General features: G+C 36.8%; 2 protein-coding genes across 3 annotated transcripts in view; both read right to left on the bottom strand.

Moving 5' to 3' along the window:
• The window catches only part of LOC145728794 (uncharacterized), a 66,671-nt gene extending 56,028 nt beyond the window's left edge, over window positions 1-10,643 (bottom strand). The window contains exon 1 of the mRNA XM_081979305.1: window positions 7,657-10,643. Coding sequence (XP_081835431.1) covers window positions 8,078-8,620 — 543 coding nt within the window. The 5' untranslated portion in view covers window positions 8,621-10,643 and the 3' untranslated portion in view covers window positions 7,657-8,077. The remainder of the gene's footprint in view (window positions 1-7,656) is intronic.
• The window catches only part of LOC145728791 (putative sodium-dependent multivitamin transporter), a 32,768-nt gene continuing 16,913 nt past the window's right edge, over window positions 6,551-22,405 (bottom strand). For both annotated transcript variants that reach the window (XM_081979301.1, XM_081979302.1), the window contains 8 exons: window positions 11,648-11,869; window positions 11,423-11,579; window positions 11,189-11,372; window positions 10,869-11,139; window positions 10,664-10,810; window positions 7,299-7,523; window positions 7,077-7,237; window positions 6,551-7,018 (listed from right to left, as the gene is read on the bottom strand). In XM_081979301.1, coding sequence (XP_081835427.1) covers window positions 6,757-7,018; window positions 7,077-7,237; window positions 7,299-7,523; window positions 10,664-10,810; window positions 10,869-11,139; window positions 11,189-11,372; window positions 11,423-11,579; window positions 11,648-11,869 — 1,629 coding nt within the window. In that variant the 3' untranslated portion in view covers window positions 6,551-6,756. The remainder of the gene's footprint in view (window positions 7,019-7,076; window positions 7,238-7,298; window positions 7,524-10,663; window positions 10,811-10,868; window positions 11,140-11,188; window positions 11,373-11,422; window positions 11,580-11,647; window positions 11,870-22,405) is intronic.

Below are 22,405 nucleotides of genomic sequence, written 5' to 3'. Positions count from 1 at the left end.
CAATAAGTCTGGATGGATTTGATTAGCGGCGCAAATCTCCATTAATTGCTCCAGGAAAGCAACAGGATCATCCTGTTCATTAAAATATACTTTCCAGTCTTGAGCGCGAAAATACATGGATGTTTGCCGGTTCAGGGTCGGTGTGGGTTCCGGCAGACAGGAAAGCGGCTTTGTTGACGCCTCATTGGCCGTGGTCATGGGCGGTATCCAAGGATAAGTCACCGGTAAAGTCAAAGATAGAGGGGGGGCTTGGGAACCGGGGATCGGTAGCGTGGGGTGAACCGAAGTGAACGTTACGGCGGTGTTGCAACTGGGGATGGGGCGTGAAGTACCCCACGTCGATGGCGTTGTAAAAATGGGGGCGGTCGTCGTAAGTGACTCGGTAACTTTAACTACTACGGTAGTCGGGGGTAAAGTTACTGTGGTAGCGGTCGGTTCAGTATAAACTGCAGGGAAAGAAAATGGTGCAGTTTTGACTATTGGGGTTGATTCTCCACCCATTAAATAACCAATTAGGCGTTTTCTTAACACCTCTGTGGTGCCACTGGTGTCTAATCCAATCTTGGATAATTCAACGATCAAAGCATCTTTCTTTAGTTGGCATATTATCGCGATTTTGGAGTCAAGGGGTTCGGTGGCACCGGCGGTAGTTTCGAACGTTAAATCCTCTCTCTGTTCGGTATTCATGATAGGATATTACAGGAACAGGGGGCTACTCTATTTGTGGATCTAAATAGCAACTAACAAGCTAACTAGCAACCAAACCAAAGCAAACGTGCGTAAAAGGCCGGCGGTGTAAAATGTTACAAGCAATGACGTTTTATAATACAGGCGGTCGAGTTATGTTGGGTTTCCCCAACCAAGTTGCACACTCAAAAAAAAACAAAGTTATTGTACTGCTCTTGAAAGAAAAGTACTGTCCCACTGTCACAATCAGAAAACAGAAATACGGTCCCTGCTCGGGCGCCAATTTTGTGACGCTATTTATTCGGGAGTTCGAATTAAAGTATGTTCTAGAACAAAAATTAATGAGAATTGCCTCGGGCGCCACCTGGTTTTAAGAAAGTATTTAGAGTTTTCGAAATGTGAACCAGGAAACACAATTCGTATGCCTTGGTAGCTTTTAAACAGCTGGAGACAAGGTTCCCGACAATCTGTGGTAACAGTGGTTCAGTTCGTGACAACGCAAATAAAAGCCAAAAGTACCAATCAACTAACGTATATTCTCTGTGATTAACTTAAAATGCCAGCAAACTTAACTAAAGCAAATACTTATGCAAACAAGCATATCTTAAATCCCCCCTCCCCTTAATTAAACAAGAACGAGAGTGAGAGTGTGCAACTTAGTTACGGTACGGGTCGGATGCGATGCAAAACAGGTCAACGGTATAATGCAGAAAGTTAAAAAGCCACGCAATGCAATGAATGTTACAGGTACAAGATGAATCAAAGTTAATTACAGGGACAATGCAGGTCTATGTTTACAACTAAGCAATTAACCGTCCTAGTGCAAATACAGTTACGGTGTCACGGGTCGGTAAAAGGGTTGGGAAAGGGTATTACTGAACCACCCGGTCTATACGAGCCTTGTAGTGGTTCTTGTTGGCAATAGGATATAGAAACTTGCCTCCTACGCCCGGTCTAGCGAACCATGTAGCGTAGTCAACAAAAGACAGGGCCAGGAAGTGCGGCCGGACTACTAAATGACACAAACGCCCGGTCTAGCGAACCATGTCGCGTTTGTGTTGGATACGGAACTATCGTGTAGCGCCCGGTCTAGCGAACCTCGACGCTACAGAGTGAACTAGGGCCGGAAATTGGCCTATCGGGGAAAAGTATACAAACACCCGGTCTAGCGAACCATGTAGTGTTTGTACAGAAACCTACAATGCCGGATCTATGGCGTAGCACCCGGTCTAGCGAGCCACGATGCTACTGAAGTAAAAGGGCCGGAAAAATGGCCGGGCTGGGAATAACGGTGCAAACGCCCGGTCTAGCGAACCATGTAGCGTTTGCAATGAAAACAGGTGACGTGAATGTTACAGCAGCGCCCGGTCTAGCAACAAACGGCGGTACAGGGTTGGAGTAAACAAGGAACGAACACCCGGTCTAGCGAGCCTCGGTGTTCAAATAACAGGTACACTGTGCACTAGGAGGGCTAGCCACTAAACAGGTATACTTACTGGGATGCGGCGGTGCTGCTGGAAGGTTGAGATGTTGCTCGGGGGAGCTAGCGATCTCAACAGAGAACGAACTGGCGGCGCACGCCAGTTTTATAGACAGTCTGATTCCCCCACTTTCGGGTAGTGGGAAACACGGCCCAACTCGGGTGACGCGTACCGAAACGCAGTACTGCAGGAAAACGGTACGCTTCGGCCAACCTAGCCAGCTACGTCAACTCGCGAATTACAATTACAAGGAAAGTCGTAAACCACTAATTTCCTATTACGCGCTATCATACTGCAGCGTTGTTGTAAACCCTGTAATACTACCAATGGTTTCCAACAAGAATGGTACAAATCGGACTGTCCAATCCTGAGAAAATATAATAACCTAATAATACGGCTTATCGTATTTTGGCAACGTACTAACACTGGTTACTTTACTAAACGGCTTCTATTAATAGATCCCTTATCTGCATATCGCCGCAAGTCCAACGGTACTAACGGACCGCTTAGTAAACCAAACAGAAAAATATTCGTAACTTCGTTACAACCTGAGTATGTGATATACTATTTCTTTATTAAAAGAACCATTATCAAGAGAAATATAAAAGTGAGTAAGGGTGGTTGCTTTCAAATGAAATCGAAGCGTCGTGGATAGTTGGTTTAGGATAAATTTCAAACTGTAAATATGTGGTATTGTTTTTCTTTAGTAACAAATTTCATAGATTTTTTATTATTACTAAGAATTACTCACAAAGAAGTTTTCACGAACCAAACTCTTGTGCAAAGTGTCTTCTCCACACTTGTCTGGTGCCCGAAATCCGTTTCGCGTCGTTCGTTCATATCCAGCCATCCTGCGTATGACTCTTACTTGGCACACTTGTTCAATAAGTAAAAACGTCTCTTCTTTTTCTGTCAATGCTTATTTTCTATGGATATTGGGAATCATGTTGGTCCATAAAACCCTGTGGGGTACAACCGCCCTGAATAAATGTACAATCCAGTCCGCTGTCTGTTACGATAGTTGATAGGAGTACTAAATGTTATAGAGGTTACACGATTAGAGACGAGCAGAAAATAACTGAATATAAGTGCTTTCACTGTGGAAGGAACGTAATTTCAGTTGTGTTATGTAAAAATTGCAACAATGCCTTCCATCCAGCATGTTTGGTACAAGCTGCAAAGGAATAATCCGCAGTTTGTGTGCATAAACAAGAGGATCGCAGTTCTAACCTAAAAACATCGAGTGTATCTCAGCAAACGGAGACCAAGGAGTTACGTGCTTGCATTGATAAACTTCAGCAGAAATATTTGAACCTGGAGAAGGAAATCGTATCTCTGAAAGAAGAAGTGAGTTTTCTCGAAATACAACGTGGCAACAACGCTGAAATCCGCCGTAGTAAAGACTGCGGCCTCTCCCACTCTCAACTTAAAATCAACACTAGAAAAGGACGATTCTAAGGCAACAGTACTACCAGCAGTGGCAGCGGCAAAAAGCCGAAAGGAGGAAGCGGTCAACATAGCACAAATGACGATGACACTGTTAACATCAACATCGGGTCGAAAGGTGGCGCTGATGATGTATTTGTTGTTGATTCTAACTTCGAAAATGAAACACGCACTATTAGAAATGCAGAGACTGTAGAGTCAAGAGAAAAATGGTCCGAGGTACTAAGAAAAAAAACCAACAGTAAACACTAAGCTCAACCACTAATTGGAACTAACAAAGCTGGAAGTCTTCAGGCTGCCCAGAGGAAGCAATGTCTTTGTTACGGGTCTGAACCTTGGAACAGAAGCGCAAGATATCCTACAGTTTCTAAAGGACAAAAATATACAAAATTGCGTGTGTGAACGGATGAAAACAAAATCGAAGCAAATAGCATTATTTAAACTGGGTGCTCCCAAGGAAGCTAGCAAAGAGGTTTTAAACCCTGGCCTGTGGCCTGTCGGGATTAAAATTAAACATTTTCGGAACATTCAGTGCCGCCAGGACATCAGGAGTTTACTGCCAAAGCAAACTCAAAGAAGCGGGTTGCCTTGGAAGAGGGAACAACAACGAAAAATGTAAGTAGTCTGACAATCCTCCTTTCTAATGTCAGATCTATAAGAAATTGTGTAAATGAACTGGAAGCATTCTTGACTGACAAAAACATTACCATACTTTCTTTAACAGAATACTGGTTAAAAATCCAAGAAGTTGATTCCTTTTGCCTGAATGGTTATGAGGTGTGTAATTGTACTACTAGAGTAAGTAGCACAGGGGGATTTTCTTTAATACCACTGAATAAAAAAAGTTATTGTGATTTTAAACCTGTTTTAACAATTAATGATGAAAAATGTGTTGTGTTTTTGGAAAGTCACTTAATCTGTATGTCTTTAGTGTTTACAGGTCTGGAGAGTGCTATGCGGCAGATAAATATCCATGCAAATATTGTTATCTCAGGTGATTTTAATGTTCCATTCGGAACTCAAGAGAAGGACCCATGTGCTATGAAGAATTTTTTAGGAAGCTATGTTTTTTGAAGAAACAAGAGGTAAAAATTGTTTAGATAATATCTGTGTGAACTTTGATGGGTCTGAAATAATGAATATCAATCTTAATGTATCTGATCACTCGGCTCAGTTTGTGCATTTCAATTTGAAAAATTATGACTTAAGGCATGATAACATTAAGACATCAGTGTTTCGACCTATTACACAGAGAGTTTTACAGTAGGATCGAGTCTGGTGAATGGCATCTCATTGATCGGAATGATATGTCGGTAGAGCAAAGGTTTGAGGTTTTTCAGGGCATTCTGTCGGAGGCGTACTGGCAGTCTTTTCCTGAGAAGACTTATAAGACCCGCATGTCTGATCCTGGATGTGTGGGATGGTTTAATGAGAATTTAAAAAATATCAGAGATACGGTTCATCTTCTGGGAGAGGCGTGCAGACAGTATGACACTCCGGGTAATAGACACAAATATTTAAAAGTTACCAGAAACATTACAAACAGGCGATTATTGACTCGAAACGTACCTACAAGGATGCTTTAGTACGATCCTCCAAGAACCCAACTAAATGCATATGGATTATTATAAATAGTAGAAGAGGAAAACCATGTCAGGACGGGGAGGTAACATTGTCGGCTGATCAATTTAATGACTTTTTCAGCAGCATCTCTGAGAGGGTTCTCGATGGCTTGCCTGAGGGCAATGTTTCTACGCTAGATAATTTTGCTTTGACTTTAAGAGCGTTTCACGGATTGAGGCAGTCCGACTTTTAAAAACAGAAAAAAAAACTGATAATATCTCCCTTTACTAAACTGATTAATCACTGCCTTAAGGAGAATGTATTTCCGAACACTTTGAAGAGTGCTATAGTTGTACCCCTTTTTAAGAAGGATGATAGGGAGGATGTCTCGAACTACCGTCCTGTTAATTTGCTGCCGATCCTCTCGAAGGTGGTGGAGAGGTGCATTGCTGTTAGGGTGACTGAGTATTTTGAGGAAAATGGTCTGTTTTCTGAGCGACAGTTTGGGTTTCGGTTCTTGCTCTTTTGGGCATGCTTTCATCTATGATGGATGCTTTTGAGGATCGGAAATACAGACCTTCCGTGTTTCTGGATTTGAGCAAGGCCTTCGACTGTGACTCTCATAGCATCTTGCTTCAAGCAAGTTTTCTGACTCTAGCTTGCAGCTACTTAATTCATCTTTAGAGGACCGGAGCCAGAGGGTTCGGGTTGGGGGGGTGCTGTCATCGGGAAGAGAGGTAATGGTAGGAGTACCCCAAGGATCAATTCTTGGTCCCTTGCTATTTTTGATATACAAAAATGATCTACCACTGTATGACAATGCTTCAATGTATACTCTCTTTGCTGATGACACTACCATCTCACTGCAGGGCACTCAGTTCCTGGGTCTGGAGCGGGGTGTCTTGGAGGCGCCGCTGAGGGCTGAGCAGTGGCCGCAGGGAATTGTTTTTGAAATTAGGGACTTGGATGGCGGAGACCGGAGGAGTGTAAAATTTTTGGGAATTAAGCCTTGATCCTCGTCTGCATTGGGGTGTTCATGTGGAGGCTACTGCTGGACGACTATGCGGAGCGGTTTTTCTTCTCCGTGGTCTGCGGGGGTCGGTGTCTGCGGGGGTTTTGCTGTCTGCTTACTACGAGTATGCTCTGTTTCACTCTGTGATGACCTATGGAATTGTGGTATGGGGCGGAGCGGCTTGTACGGGAAGGATTTTTGGACTCCAGTATAACCAGAATCAGTTAACGTCTTTCCTGAGGAGACCCTGTATTATTGCCCAGAAAATGTACAATTTTGCATTCATTTAACCGAGCTTATATTTCTTATAGGAACGCATCCGTAATGCTCACGATTTTAAAAGGAAAGAGACAAATAATAAAAAGGTAAAATTTTTTTCATTAACAACTTTAATTACAAACTGTAAAAAACTAGATGTAAACATTATCTAAAATAAAAGAAAACAATATTTTCTATTTTAACTAAGGTATTTAAAAGTAAACAATTTTTCAAGACTTTCTTCAGTAGCTAAGGTAATAACTTATAACAACTGTAAATTTTTATATATTTTTTTTGTTCTAAATTATTTTATAAAGATAACATAGTACTCTCATCTTCTTTAGTCACAGACATTTCGACTGAATTTATTATTTTAATTCCTCGTTTTCTTGTTAATAGTTTCTTAGACAAGGGATCTACAAATACATTAGGATCATACGTCTCTTCATATGTAGGGGTCTTGGTAACTTTTCGAATAACTAAACTTAAAAAATACCCAACCGCAAAAGTTACCACCATACCGATAAGGCCGGTGTATAAATAGGACACCCTGTATAGCCATGGATAGATCCTTGATAATAAATTTTAAATTAATACAAGAATCTTGAGAGAAATTTGTATGCACAAACCTTATTTCTGTTTCAGGTACTTTAGAAAATAGCACTGTTTGGTTGAAGTTAGAAAGCTTGCATCCAATAGTAGAGGTTGGTAAAGTCATTGAAGGCGGTTTAGGTGCAAATGAAATCCACATTGATACTATCATTCCCATAAGTAATCCAACAAGGGAGCCCTATACAAAATAGTTTGTAATTAGTAAACAATTGTATTAGCCGCAAGGGACTATGTGTTACCGACTGATTCGCAGTTACTGTAAACATTCCTAAAGTAAAAAGGCCCAAAATAGGACCGCCAACTGCTCCAAATATAGTCAGTGATGCCTTTAAAATTGCACCCAAGTGTTGAACCAGGAATGCCATTCCAATACACAGTAAACCATAGATTAGTACTATGAATTTGGTTAGGACGGCCGCCCTTTCTGAAGAGAGATCCGGCTTGTCCAAATATTTTCGAATTGGCTGTAAAAGTTATAGTAATTATACTGTTACGGTTTTCCCGTGGGTTTACACAAAGTCAATTTAACTCAACAAGAAATAAATTTATTTACAATTCAAAACCTCAAAACATCCGTAAAATAATTAATTCAGCTACGAAAAACACTACTACAATTCCACAATTATTCTCCTATTAAAACTTCACCGCGTTCCAAATCCACTACTGATCCACCGTCGAAACCGCTTCTTTTATATTCGGCAAACCACGTTCTAGAACCACTCTGAAACGCTTCGCGATTTGCGTCGAACATCGAAGATGCTTCTCGGTGTATCGCGTTCTAACGGCGAAGCACATGAAAGTCGAAGTTCTCGACCAAACAGAACTTTAGATGGTGACTGTCCCGTTGAGTTGTGGACTGCTGCTTTATACGCCATCAAGAAGAGCGGAATATGCTGGTCCCAATCTTTCTGATGCTGATCAACAACCTTTGAGAGATGTTGCTCTATGGTATTTTTAAATCTCTCGACCATTCCATTCGACTGAGGATGAAGCGGCGTTGTTCGGGTCTTCCTAATGCCTAGCAGGTCACAGAGCCTCTGAAAGAGCTTGGACTCAAAGTTTCGTCCCTGATCAGAGTGTAACTCCAACGGCACACCAAATCTACTGAAGACATTTTCGACGAGAATATCAGCGACTGTGCTGGCTTCTTGATTTGGAATCGCAAACACCTCAGGCCATTTGCTAAAGTAATCCATAGCAACAAGAATGTACTTGTCGCCTCTGTTGGTTGTACGTTGTACTGCTTCATAGGTCCCCGGGATCTTGTCTGTGGTCCGTGGCTAGCTGCACAAATGGAACATGGTCGACACCATGATTTCACGTCTTGGCAGTAGTTCACCCAGTAAAACCGTTGCCGGATTTTGTCCAAAGTCTTATTTACTCCCAAATGAGCACCAGTCTTTCCATTGTGCATTTCCTCCAGTACGTTGTCGATCCTTCCTCTGGGAACTACCAGCTGCTTTCTTACCTCTTTTCCGACGGCACTCTTCCAAGCTCTTTTTAGCAAGCTGCCTTCAACCACAAGCGAGTCCCACTGAGCCCAAAGTGCTTTGAACGTCATGCCTTTGCTAGAGATTTCTTGCCATGTTGGTCTTGGCTCGCGTTGTTCCTTTCTCAACAACAATGGGCTATGTTGCTGTCTTCTAGTTGATCCTTCCTAATTTTCATTCGTCATCGGTCTTCAAATCGTTCTCCAACCACGATCTGATTATAACCAACCATATAGATGTTATAACCAACCAAAATTGTAATTTTTTTTATAGTTTGACTAATTTTGTATTTGATATTTAGTTTCTTTGTTAAAATCCAGGTCTCGTCATAGTCATCTTCAGCTTCTCTACGTCCATAAGCCTTTCCAGATCTGTTTTTATGTAAAATGTCTATATCGATTTTCAACTGTTTCCAACTCAATATCAAATAAAAAATTAGTCAACCTGTTTAAAAAATCATAATTTTGTTGGTTGATCAAATTTGAGACACCCTTCATATTAAAGGAGTATTTAGAAAAAAAAACAAATATAAATATCTACACCAATTTGGCAATTTCTGGCTAAATTGAAAAATTAAAAAGCTAAGAAGGTGGACAAAATTCAAACAATTCAAAAAATAATATGACAACCATAAAATATCTGTCTTAAATGTTTTGAATGTGATGTTTACTTCTCTATAAATCTTCTCTTTCAATTCATTTACATGTCAATTACATTGTTATGAATAAGAATAAGATAAGAGAGAAGAGATAAGAATAAGTTTAAGATTTAGTTCTTCCTTTTTCTTTTTGATGTGGGCTCTCCATCGTAGTTTAGCATCTAACGTCATTCCTAAATAGTTTGCAGTGTCAGCATATGATATTGGTGTATTATTAATATATACTGGGGGAAAATTAATATAAACAGATTTGGTCCCATTCAATTTAATCCGCCATTGTCTGGTCCAGGTGGTGATTTTATTCACTGTAGTTTGTAAGTTTGTTGTCGCATCTTCAGCCATAAGGGCAGTATCATCAGCAAAGGTTACTATGGTGTCGTGTTCCAATTTAGGCAGGTACAGAACTGGTCCCATTACACTCCCCTGTGACACTCCTCCTTTAATCTCTAAGTCAGAGTAGGAATCTTCTTGTTTTATTCTAAATGTTCTATCAGAAATGTGTGAGTTCAGCAATTATGCATGGTTTCGGCAGGAACTTGGTTAGTTTGTAGTTAAGTCCTTCATGTCATCACTTTCATACATCAATGATTCTTGATGTACGACCTTTCGATAACCAATGATTCTATGCACTTAATCAGTGGTTGAATGTTTCTCTCTGAAACCAAATTGATGAAAAGGGATTAAGTTATTCTCTTCAATTATAGGTTTCATGTGTTTTAACAGTACTTTCTCGAATAGTTTTGATATTACTGGAAGTAAGGAGATGAGCCTGAACGACGATACTTCTGTTGGAGGTTTTTCATGTTTTACATTGTCGGGATGTATTGTGTGATATAAATTATATCCTTGAAATTTAATGAATGACTCCGTTGTGAAGTGAGTCTCAGAAATTAAACATATGTCTATGTTTGCTATATCTAATACTTCTTGAAGTTCTTGTTGGTGTTGGTGCTGTAATAATCCATTACAGTTCCATTCCATGATCCAGTTTCCTGTTACACTAGCGTAAGGCTGGAGATAATAATAAAGTAATCCAGAATAGGTGACACAGGGACGAAATTTATGTTGGAGATTGCTGGAGGTTAATCAATGCCCGTTCTTGGAATCCATGAAGCTGAGCTTTTCCATCATTCGGTTTAGTTTTTGTGTTATCCGATGATGTAGTTTTGCGATTAGATCTTACGGAGCATCACAAATTCCCATTAGACTTGAAAAATAGAGTGTTCAAGACCGGGCAAAACCCTCATAAAAGTACCATTGGATGAAGAAATTGACTCAAATCAACTTCAGCTGGTAGGTAAGATGTTATTCTAGAAATTTGACGTGTTTGAGTGGTTTTAAAAAAATATGTCAGAAAGGTCAACAATTGTCTGTAAATTCGAATATCACCTATTCTTGTTGTACTAATATTACTGGAAGATGGATGGATTTGTCATATTTACCGCATCATGCCCACCTTGTAATAATCTTCCATGATAACTGCTGCCACACTATTCAAACTGGCCGATATTGTGGATAAGGTAGCACTAAATATCCCAGCCACAAACAAGCCAGCTAGTCCAGCAATGTGTCCCATAGTGTCTACCACATAATAAGGCATTAGCTAAAAAAAATAACACTCAAATTAAGTTTACTCTCAAATATACCCTTTACTCACTCACTTGATCCATGCTAGTGATGTATCCAGCTTTAATTGGATCACAATCATGATATTTGGAATAAATTGCCAGGCCTGAAAAAGACGTGGCCACACCTAGTGTACAGAATATTGGCCAATTCAACCAAAGGGCCTTTTGGGCACTTTTAAGGTCTCGCACTGTTAAATATCTTTGAACTTGAGTTTGGTTCACACCATAAAGAGAAAGATATAGGATTCCTCCGCCCAAAATGAGTGAAAACCACGAGTGCCTTACCGTCGGATCTGGGTCAAAGCTGAATTAAAAAATAACAAATATTTTTTTATCAGTTTTAAACAACTTACTTCCAAATATCTGTTCTATTTCCGAATTGAGCGACTTTCCATATGTTGGATAATCCACCTTGCGATAAAATAGCTGAACCTATTATGCTAACTACACTTAGGAACATCAGGGCAGATTGGAAAACGTCAGTCATGATTACAGCTTTCATACCTCCAATTGTAGAGTAGAATGTGCATACTAGTCCTGAGGTAAAATTGATAATGTTTTGTAACCTTAATTCAAGTTTACTAAACCTGTAGATAAGATGGCTGTTAATCTGCTGATACCGGTTAAGGCCTCCAGTGCCAAAGCTGGAGCGTATATTACCACACCAATATAGAGCGTCATTTGTAGAGTATATGCTAGAGAAGTAGCCACTCTCGCCTTCTTCCCAAAGCGTAGTTCTAAATACTGTCCATAATGAAAAAAAAAAAGATAATTATATAGGATTATTGTTAGAGTCATTCCTAGCACCTTACCTCATAAGCGCTAGTAGTTTGAAGTTTAAAGAACACAGGTAAATATAGATAGACGGCAATAGGAGTAAAAACAAGGTGGCCCAAGTAAATAAGTATAAATTGGAACCCAAAAACATAATTTTCTCCAGAAACTCCTAAAATTGTGATAGCCGACATGAAAGATGCCATTAGTGAAATTGCCACAGGTATTGTAGACAAGTCCTGATTGGCTAGGAGGTACTCCTAGAAAAATAAATTATTAAAGTTAGCAATGATAGCAAATTATTATTGGCATTGAGACATAAATTTAAAGTTAGTTTAAATTTTGTTTGGTCTTCAGCTGGACTCGAACGAACGACCTCTACCTTTCCGGAGTAACTCACTTATACTCAGACCAATAAGTCCGGAAGTTTTCAGTACTTAAAGATCTTATACAAACAGTATTTCCCTTTATTTAATATACACTAATATACAGTGTGTCCAGGTTAAGAGGAGCCACTATGGTGATCGTGAAAACGGTTACAGTGCACGTTTACTTGTACAGTTAAATGGGAGAAGAGTTACGTAACAATGGACTTGGTAAAATGGCATTTAGAAAATTTAATTAAATTATTTTTCAGTTTTTCAGATATTTTGAAAGAAAGTTTTTTTTATTTTACGTTTTAATTTTTTTTGACCTAAATATTAAATCTAGATAAAAATACTTCTTATGTTATTGTGTAGCCCTATATGTAAAAATTTCGTTTAAAGAAAATTTATACTTTTCTCGTATAAATTTCCTATATACGAAAAATACTTAGGTAAAGGGTCATTCACTGAGGACTAACCAACATTTTTTTTTGGGTTACCCTGTAACTAAAATAGCCATTTGATGTAGTTTAAAAAGTTGAATCCAAAAATTATTTACTTACTATCCAATAATGGTGTTTTTTCTAATGATGATGATATTTAAATATTTTCGGAATGTGCTCGAAATTCCGCAATAGTATATTACATACTCAGGTGGAAATTTTTGATTTCTGTCGAGAGATTAGGTAGTAAGGTAGAACTTTATCTCGAGACAGAAATTAAACTTTCTACCGTGGTTTGTATACTATTTTATTTTCAACCATTTATCAAAATCTCATCGAACGTTTAATAAATCATTCAGTTGAAATATTGATTGCTAATAGTCCCTAACAATAAGATAGTATAGGTGCACGAGTAGTTATGACTTCAACGATAATAAACGACTGGTGATTTGTTTACAATCTTGACAACGTCAGTATTGTGCTATTCTGTCTTTAATATTTTGAGCTGAAACGTTTCTTAAAGTGCTTTTAACATGGAGATTTCTGAAGTAAAAAAAACTGTTTATAAGCGACATGTAACATGTTAATATAAACATAGCCAAATTTTGTTTCGACTGTGGGTATTTTTATACCTATTGTTACGATTTTGACGTGGGTTTACACAAAGTGAATTTAACTCAACTGCACCCAAATTCAGCTACTAAAAACACTACTATAATTCCACAATTATTCCACTATTTAAACTTTACCGCGTTCCCAAATTTACTGCTCGTCCGCCGCTTCTTTTATATTCGGTAAACCACGTTCTAGAACCACTCTGAAACGCTTCGCGATTTGCGTCGAACATCGAAGATGCTTCTAGCTGTATCGCTATCTAACGATAGCCTACTTTAACACGCGCCCGGCCAGATATTGCGGCGCTTCGATTCCATCCCGAATCGAGTGCTCGTTCTGAAGTATCGAGCATAGTAAGCCCAAACCGTAACAATATTATTTAGCACTTTTTTGTTAAAGAAACGCCTTTTTTCTAATTACCAAGATTAACATTTACAAACTTATATGTTTTAATACACCGTTGAAAAATTAAAAATCAACAGAATTAAATGGCATAAAAACATATATAGGGTGTTCCATTTAAAAAAATATAACTTACTGTCATGTCAGAAACTAAACGTAATAGAAAAAAACTGACTGCGCCATTGGATTCTACGTCAAAACTTTTACCGGAAACCGTTTTTCCTTTTTTGATAATTTTAATAGCAAATGAAATACAGAGGAGGTTCCAAAATGACCAATTTTCAAAAGCATCTTTGAAACAAAAGAAGTTTGCTTCGCCCACTCTTCGCCAGTCATCTCAGCTCAGAAAAAAAGATCGGAACACGTATGCTACTTTTTTTCTATCTATTACCGTTTTCTCTGTACCCCGTAAAACCATCGAAAATGCAGCACCATAACTATATTTATTAGAAATAAGGAAACATTTTTAAAACATAAAAAAAAATCATAAGAAAAGATTATGTGATCGATAACCTTTTTTCAGGTAGAAAATCAAGATTGTTTATACAGGGTGTACAACGACGAAAGACATCGATTGATCTTGGAAAAAGTATAAATAGGAGAGTTTTGAAAACTTGGCAGGATACTGATGTGGGCATGCCCAATCTAACTAAAATATTTTCAAAAACTTTCTTATTTTAAATAGAACACCCTATATATTATTACATATTTGGATTCCTCACAAAATTCTGACCAACTTTTGTGTACAATACCCTATGCCTATCTCTAGCCGTTTTCGAAATATTTCATGTTTTTCCAAAAAAGTGACAGTTGCAACGCTCAACATATTTTTGTACTCTGTCAAAACCGTATTTCATTTTGCAATAATTTTGTTCTTATTAATGCAACTTCTGTTTTTAAAAAACTTTTATTTAATAATAACGAACGAAATTACATTTGAACGTTAACCAAGCGAGATATCTTAATGACTAATTACATGCACAAATGCTGCTGTATAAATAGGAAAATAAATGCTGACTTAGTAAAGCTATTCTGAGGATGTCTATTTAGTATTAGATCATCAGAAATGGCCATATAACTTCTCCCTCACTAAGACTGAGAAAATCGGGGTACATTTTCGAGGGTTTCTAGTTGTATGTCCACTTTTACATTGTCTTTATTTTTCCTATAGTAAAAGTAAATTACAATACCAATAATGATAAAAATAATAACTAATATTAATATAATTGATACGCTAGAGCTAACAACATCGAATTTCTTAAGATGATGTACAGTTAATCTTATCTAGATTAATTTCCGTTAATTGTAAAGGTTCAATTTCTTGTACCAATTTTTCATCAATAACGATGGTTGGCAATTTTAATCGTGAACTGATGATTTCTGGATTTTGAGATTCATAAATTTTATCTTTTATTTTTGTTGAACATTCTGATGGTAAAATTAAGGACGGTTGATTTATAATTTCAATCGATTTTTGATTTGGACATTGAAATTGAATGTTCTCACTTTGAGTTGGTATTATTATAATAGAATTATCCTCTAATTGAGTGACTGAAGTTTTCTTGAAATTTATTGGAACCATTGGACAATGATTTGTTAGATTTATTGATTTCATTACACAAGGTTCGTTTGAGTTTAAAACTTCCTCTAAACAAAGAGATATTTTCTCAATTTTTAGACATTTTTTCTTTAAATTATAGAACTCATTTGAAGATTTTAATAGGTATGGATTGGTAAGGGTTATTATTTGATTATTGATTGGGATCGGATAAACTCGATATAATGTGTAGGGTTTACCGGATATCAACGGGATCGCAATGTAGAAAATGATTAGGTCATTTTTTATAGTTACGTCCGTGTGAGCTGTCTCGTAGTATTTGATTAGGTTGTCAAAAGGAATTCGAGTTTCTGGTTTCAATTTATGACTAATCGCTCGTAATTCTTTGTATTTTAAGATGCTGTGATGTAGTACGTTAATTTCTGCAAAATTGATAGCAGTTTGCACATTGTTGCGAATTTCATTGAGGATGTGAATATTGTTTTCCAAGTTATCTAGTAATATGACTAAGTACATAGTCGTTGACGTAGACTGAGTCATTTGTGTTAAGTCGTTCACACGGTCTTGCAGTTTTTGCTGATTTGACTTTATGTTAGACAGCTGAGTATCAACGTCTTTTGTTAGTTGCTTAACAATGGTTTGAGTTGAGGAAATATCATCATGTAAAGTATTTTGATTTTCCTGGATGATTTTAATGTAATTGTCATAACGTTCGCCATCATCCGCATCTAATGTTCCATATAAGTATTTTTGTGCTTTTCCCAGAAAATTGAATAGTCCTCTTTTAGTTCTACGTTTTGTCTTGTAATGAGTGATAAAGTCTTTGATTGAATATAACTACTTGATTTAGTAAATCACTAATTCTAGTAACTAAAAGATTGTACATAGGTTTTTGTACTTTATCAATTGTTTGATTCACTTGCAAAAGAGTTTTTTCAGTTAATATTAAACTTTGCTTTATGTTAGTTAAGTTTATATGATAATAAACATGATGGTAGTTGGTTATTATGTAACTTGGTCCTTCCTGTACGGGCAGTAGGGGGTTTGAAATTTCTTCAATTTTATACTGAGCGTTGACCAGTAATGGTAGTAGAATTAGCACTATCTTTATCTGAAATTTACAATCGTCTTTTAATGTCTTTAGGATGTCTTTGATTTTTAAACTTAGTCAATTTATATTTAGATTTTAGATTTTTTGTTCTAGTAAAAGGAGTTGACATTAGTTGTTCTGTAAGTTCAGGTATCTCGGGGTCATTTTCGCGTTTTTCATTTTTGACAAAACGTTGGCTTTTTTAGCGCTTAATTTTAAGTTTATTTTAGTATTTAATTCCTTAAAGGTTTCAGCTAACTCATGAATGTAGTCTGTTTGAATTTGATCAAGGTTTTTCTCAAAATTTAACTGATAGTTAAGATTTCCTTTGAGAATTTCAAAAGGCGTATACTCGTGTGAGGAATGAATACTGTTATTATAATTCAGTATTGCGATATCTACAAGTTCCTGAATCGTTTTTGTTCGATGATCATTTCTAATTGCAATAAGACTTTCTCTGAGGGTCGAATGAAAACGTTCGATTGGAGAGTTTGAGTTTGGGTTGTACGGTGTTGTAAAGTGTAACTCGATTCGGTAAGTCTTGCAAAGGTCTTGCACTAAATTACTTTTAAAGGACTGTGCGTTATCCGTGGTTATTTTGCATGGGGTTCCATGATGTGAAAACAGTTTAATTAAGTTTTGACATATTTCGATTGCTGTTTCATTTATAGGATAAGCTGTTGCAAATTTTGAAAAATTATCGATTATTGTTAAGAATTTCTGACCTGAAATAGAATAGATATCCATGTATATATGTTCAAAAGGCTTATTTCCGGTTGGTGTCGGTTTATAAATTACCTTGTATGGATGTCTTTCATATTTTGTCCGTTGACAGGTTTCACATGTGTTTACGTAATTAATTACATCTCTTTCTAAACTCGGCCAGTAATATCGTTGTTTTATATATTTTTGATATTTTCGGTCATACCTCGATGAGATGTTTTTGTGGTGTGATATCTTTCAATAATCTCTTTTTGTTCATTGATGTTTGTAATGTCTTCTAATAATGTGTTAGAAATAAAAAGTTTGTATGAGTTATTTTTGAATGTTTCTTGAAAGATTCGAATTATTATTGGCTCCAATTCCTTATTTGGAAAATGTAGACAGTAGGTGTCTGGGGGTAAATGATTTATAAATAGTTGTTGAATTTCCTCGGTCACTGGTTCTTTGTTTATAAAGATAATTATTCTTTTCTTTATTTCGAAAAGGCTCTTTGTCAGAGTATAGGGTTTATCTTTATCTGTCCATTTAAATATGAATTGATGTTTGTAGGTGTTTAAACTTTTATTAACATATGGTGCTCCTAGAATAGGATTTTCTTGAGACGTGTGGACTGTTAGAGTATCTGAGTTGTCGTCTAGGGGTTGGTTATTTTCTTGAGGAATTTCTAAATTTAGGTCAGACTCATTAGCTGTTTCAGTGCTAAATGATTTTTCTGAATCCTGTGGCTTTTCTGAACTTTGTAATTTTCTTGGTGGCTTTATTTGAATGTCGGAAATTATTTTGATTGGAATTTTGCTCGGATTTTTTTTGAATAGATTTTCCTGTGATTCAAAGAAATGTTTAATTCTATCTCGCCAAGAATATTGATCGTTTTCCTCATTGTTACTTTCGCATGCGGCTGACATATGTGTTAATGGTGGTTGTTCATAAGAGATAGGGTTTATTTCTCTAGGTGGGCGCGAAAGAGCGTCAGCGTTGGAATTTTGTGTTCCTTTTTTATAATTTATAGTATAGTCATATTCTTGTAATTTTAGTCTCCATCTGACAAGTTTCGAATTGGGTTCCTTTATAGAAAAGAGCCATTGAAGTGGTTTATGATCGGTAACTATAGCGAATTTTCGACCAAAAAGATAAGGTCTAAAATATTTAGTAGCCCATACTATGGCTAAAAGTTCTTTTTCTATAGTGGAATAGTTACATTCGGAGGGATTGAGGGTTCGGCTAGCCTATGCTATAGGAAGGTCAGTTCCAATTGAACCTTGAGACAAAATTGCTCCGATTGCATAGTCTGATGCGTCTGTTGTAAGAATAAAAGGTTTCTCAAAATCGGGGTGTTGGAGAATTGGGTCATTCATTAAAATGTCTTTACATAAATTAAAAGAATTTAAAAATGGTTTGTCATGAATAATTTTTACATTTTTCTTCAGACAATTAGTCAAAGGTTTAGTGATTTTAGCAAAATTTTTTATAAATTTTCTGTAGTAACCTACAAGGCCAAGAAATGATTTAATTTCTTTTGGGGTGTTTGGAATTTTGAAATTTTTTATAGCTTGCAGCTTTTTAGGGTTAGGTTTTATTCCTTCAGGGGTCACGACGTGTCCTAAAAATTCGACAGTTTTTTGTAAGAACTCTGATTTGTCAAGTTGAATTTTCATGTTGTATGAAATTAGACGGTCAAAAACTTGTTTTAGAGAATCTAAATGTTCTTGCAAACTGTTTTTTCCTTGCAGTCCGCGTAAGACATTGTCCATTGCTCTCTGAAAAGTTGAAGGGGCATTTTTCAATCCGAATGGCATTCTAGTATATTCATAGTGACCATGCTCTACATTAAAAGCTGTTTTGGATATGCTATTGGGATCCATTTCAATCTGGTGGAAACCGCTGGCTAGATCGAGGGTTGTAAAATATTGGCATCTACCAAGCTTGTCTAATATATCAGTGATATTTGGTAAGGGATATCGATCGTCGACAGTTTTCTCGTTAAGTTTCCTGTAATCGACTACCAATCGCCATTTTTTCTGACCAGAAGCGTCCATTTTTTTTGGTACGATCCATATAGGTGAACTCCATGGGGAATTAGATGGTTGAATTTTTCCGTCTTCTAACATTTGGTTGACTTGTTTGTTCACTTCTTCCTTATGAACATAAGGGTATCGGTAACTTTTAGTGTGAACTGGTAATTCGTCGGTGGTGTTAATGACATGTTTAACTTTATTTGAAAATGTTAGTTTATCTCCAGGCTTATGCAAAACTTGTGAATAATTTTTAATTAGTTTAAAAAGTTGAACCCTTTCTTCCTGATTTAGGTGTTGATGTCTTATTAAACTTTCAAATTTAACTTTTTCATGTTCTGAAAATTGTTTTTTGTTTGTGTGATGTTTCGTTTCAAAGCTAAAAATTTCAAAATTATTAAGATCTATTGATTCTAAAGGAAGATTGTTTTTTCGACGACTTACTTTGAAAGTACCTCATGTACGCTTCCATTTAGAAGCAGAAAGGGGTTATTTGCCGCGCGCGAGCAGAAAGAGAGATTTTCTGCTCTAGAGCGTTTTCGCTTTCTACTAACAATCTAGTCACCAACTTTTTTCGGCGTTTCCATAACAACGCTTGACATACCTGTTTGAAATAACCACATTCCGTCAAAGTGATTTATCGGTGACAATGAGTTCGAGCGACGAAAATGATGTGAGTTGTCCTTCTAATCCGCCCCACAGCAGTCGTCGAAAAAATATCGTCTATATTTCGAGCCAAAAGTACTTTTGCCGCTTTTACATGATTGCAGCGTTCGGCTTCGCCTCAAGCTGCAAATTTCATGTGCAAGCGGCAAATATATACTTTCCGCTCTTAATATAGAATATACTATTTTGTGTTACATTCGAGGGTAAGAGTTTTATTAGTATGATTGAGTATGTCAAGAGTGTAAGTGTTGTCTACGATTGATACTAGTGTTGGTTGAATTTCTATCTCGTTGTCACGATAATAGGGCATTGTCCAAGTCGTATTGTTAGGTAATTCAGTTCTTAGTGTTGTGTTCTGAATGGTTTTTGGTGGAATTTCAATGACATAATGATCGAAATCTCGTCTATACTGAAATGGAATTTCCAGATATTGATTGATTAATCTTTCATTTTCTATGTCAATGCCTAACTTTAGTTTACGAATGTCTTTTATTCCTAAGATTCCATCGAAATATTCATGAAATGGGTAAAGTATAAATTCTATCGAATCTGTTATGCCAAAGCATAAAAATAAGGCAATTTTTGCTTTACTTGTTGCTTTCCTTGAACCTGCACATGTATGTAGTGTACTTACATAAGATTCGATTGAATTTGGAAAATGTGTTTCTGCTATTGATGGTCTAAGAAGAGATGCATGTGATCCAGTATCAATAAGTAATCGAATGTTATAATTTGGAATTTCTATATAAGGTAATTGATTGATCTGCATACTGTTTAAACTTAAACATGGTTGGTTTTGTCCGAGGCTTGTAGATGAACATTTTCAAGCTGATCGACTAAACTTTCTTCTGGAGGTAACATCGAAGTTGATTGATTATCTTCAAGGTTTTCAGTTTCAAAGTATGCGTCTTCGTTAGGGTTAGTATTGTCAAATTCGGGTTGGTAATAATCATCATTAACTTCATTTTCAAGATGTGTTAATTCTTGAAAAGAGAAATTGGGTTTTCTTGTCTGTTGGAAATGATTATAAGGTCTGTATTCAGGTCTATTCTGTTGAGGTTGAGGTTTGAAAGAGTTGAAAGGCTTTTGAGTGTTTACAAAGGTTTGATTAGCAGGTTTGTTACTTGGTTTATTTTGATTCTGTAAATAGTTATTTTTGAAAGTGGTTTGGCTAGTCAATATTTCATAATTGGTTATTATATCAATTGCACTGTCCAAATTTTGGGGATTTTGAACAATTAATAGAGTTCGCAATTCACTTGAAATATTTGCTAAGAGATTTTGTGTCGCGGTAAGTTTATTTTGAGAAATTAATATACTTCTTGCTTCCGCATTCATTACTTCAGTACAGATTTTTGTGTTAATTTTAGTAACTAGAGATTTTAGTTTTTGAATATAATCTTGTGTAGATTCATTTGTTTTAGAAAGAAATATTAGTTGTTGCTGCAGGTTAGCTCTGGTGATTGGGTCACTGAACTTTTGCTGTAATGCATTTTTAATTTCGTCCCAAGTTTTAAGATTTGGGCGAGTTAAAAGAAAATCTTCAGCAGCACCTAATATTTTAGATTTTATTGCCAAAATTACATATTCTTGCTGTGATGGATCAGCATTAAAGTAACGTGTGTGAAATGTATTAACTTGGTTTACAAAGGATTCCAATCTCAGTGGATTTCCGTCAAAAGTTTTTAAAAGAGTAACAGTTGATCTTAAAGCATCACTCATTTTGTCAATAGGGGTACTTACTCCTAAATTAGTCTCTAAACTATTTCTTATACTACTATTACCAATTTCTTCTAATTGAAGCGGAAAATTTGTAGAAATTTGTTAAGATGAAACCTCACGTTAATGAGATTTCAACATTTTTTTATCAGATAGCTCAAGGTCGTGGATTAATTGCATGAGTTCATAACTAGCTATAGATGAACACACTTGGATATACTGCAGGAAATCAAACGAACCATTTGTTGTATATGTACACGTGTATATTACAAGTTAAAAAACAGAACTACAATATTTACAACTTTACAAAAATTTACAAAATTTACAAAAGTTGCCACAAAAAGGTTGAAAACAAAAAGAGAGTTGAATTTAAAATAAAATGGAAAATCAAGATAAATTTGAAATTAAAAAAAAACAGGAAAAGTTTTCCCAGTGCCAAACTGTAATTGACTGCCCTTACCAGTTGTCAAAGACGATGTTTGTCTCCTGGAACCTCCAGTATCCTCTTCCCAGTAGTCAGTAGTGGCCACCGCTGATTTCCAGGTAGGAAATGGGGTCCAGAGACTGGTGACAGGTACCTAGGGCAGAAAACAGCAGAACACCAGGGAAAACGAACAAACAGCTTCAACACTTGTTCCGGCAACCAAAAAGGTGACCAGAGGTGATGACAAGTGTTGAAGTTGTTTAGAGCAAACTAATATAAACTAAAAAATAAAAATAAAATAAAATTAAACAAAACCAAATCAAGAGAGGAATTGTGGTGGTTCGATTCTGACCTTTTGAGACTCTGTGGCCGGTGGTCGGCTTTTCCAACACGTGGGTTGGTCCGGAAAACTCTGGACAAAGCAGTCCCAGTCAGGCTGATTCAATCCCCGATTGAAATGTTATTTGGTCGGGAAAACCCTTGGATCTTTGGTCGGAAAGCCCTTGAAATTCCGGTCGGAAAGTCCTTGAAATTCCGGTTGGAAAAGTCTCTGAATCTCCGGTTGGAAAAATCTCTGAATATCCGGTTGGGCCGAACACAATGCTGTGTTGGAAAATTGGGCCGATACAAAATAATTCAAAAGAACTAACAATAAAACCAATTTACCTGTAATTCGGCCAGATGATCACGGATTAAAAATTCACACGCGCCACACCGCTCAGAAAAAAGATCAGATGTCGGCATTTCGAGTGCTGTAGTGTTAAAGAGACCGATATCAC

The sequence above is a fragment of the Ips typographus genome, linkage group LG4 (genome assembly GCF_016097725.1).
Source record: "Ips typographus isolate SLU linkage group LG4, UJ_Ityp_2.0, whole genome shotgun sequence".
In the NCBI taxonomy this organism is placed as follows: domain Eukaryota; kingdom Metazoa; phylum Arthropoda; class Insecta; order Coleoptera; family Curculionidae; genus Ips; species Ips typographus.
The sequence above is the reverse complement of the archived record's forward strand: the minus strand, read 5'-3'. Positions and strand labels throughout refer to the sequence as shown.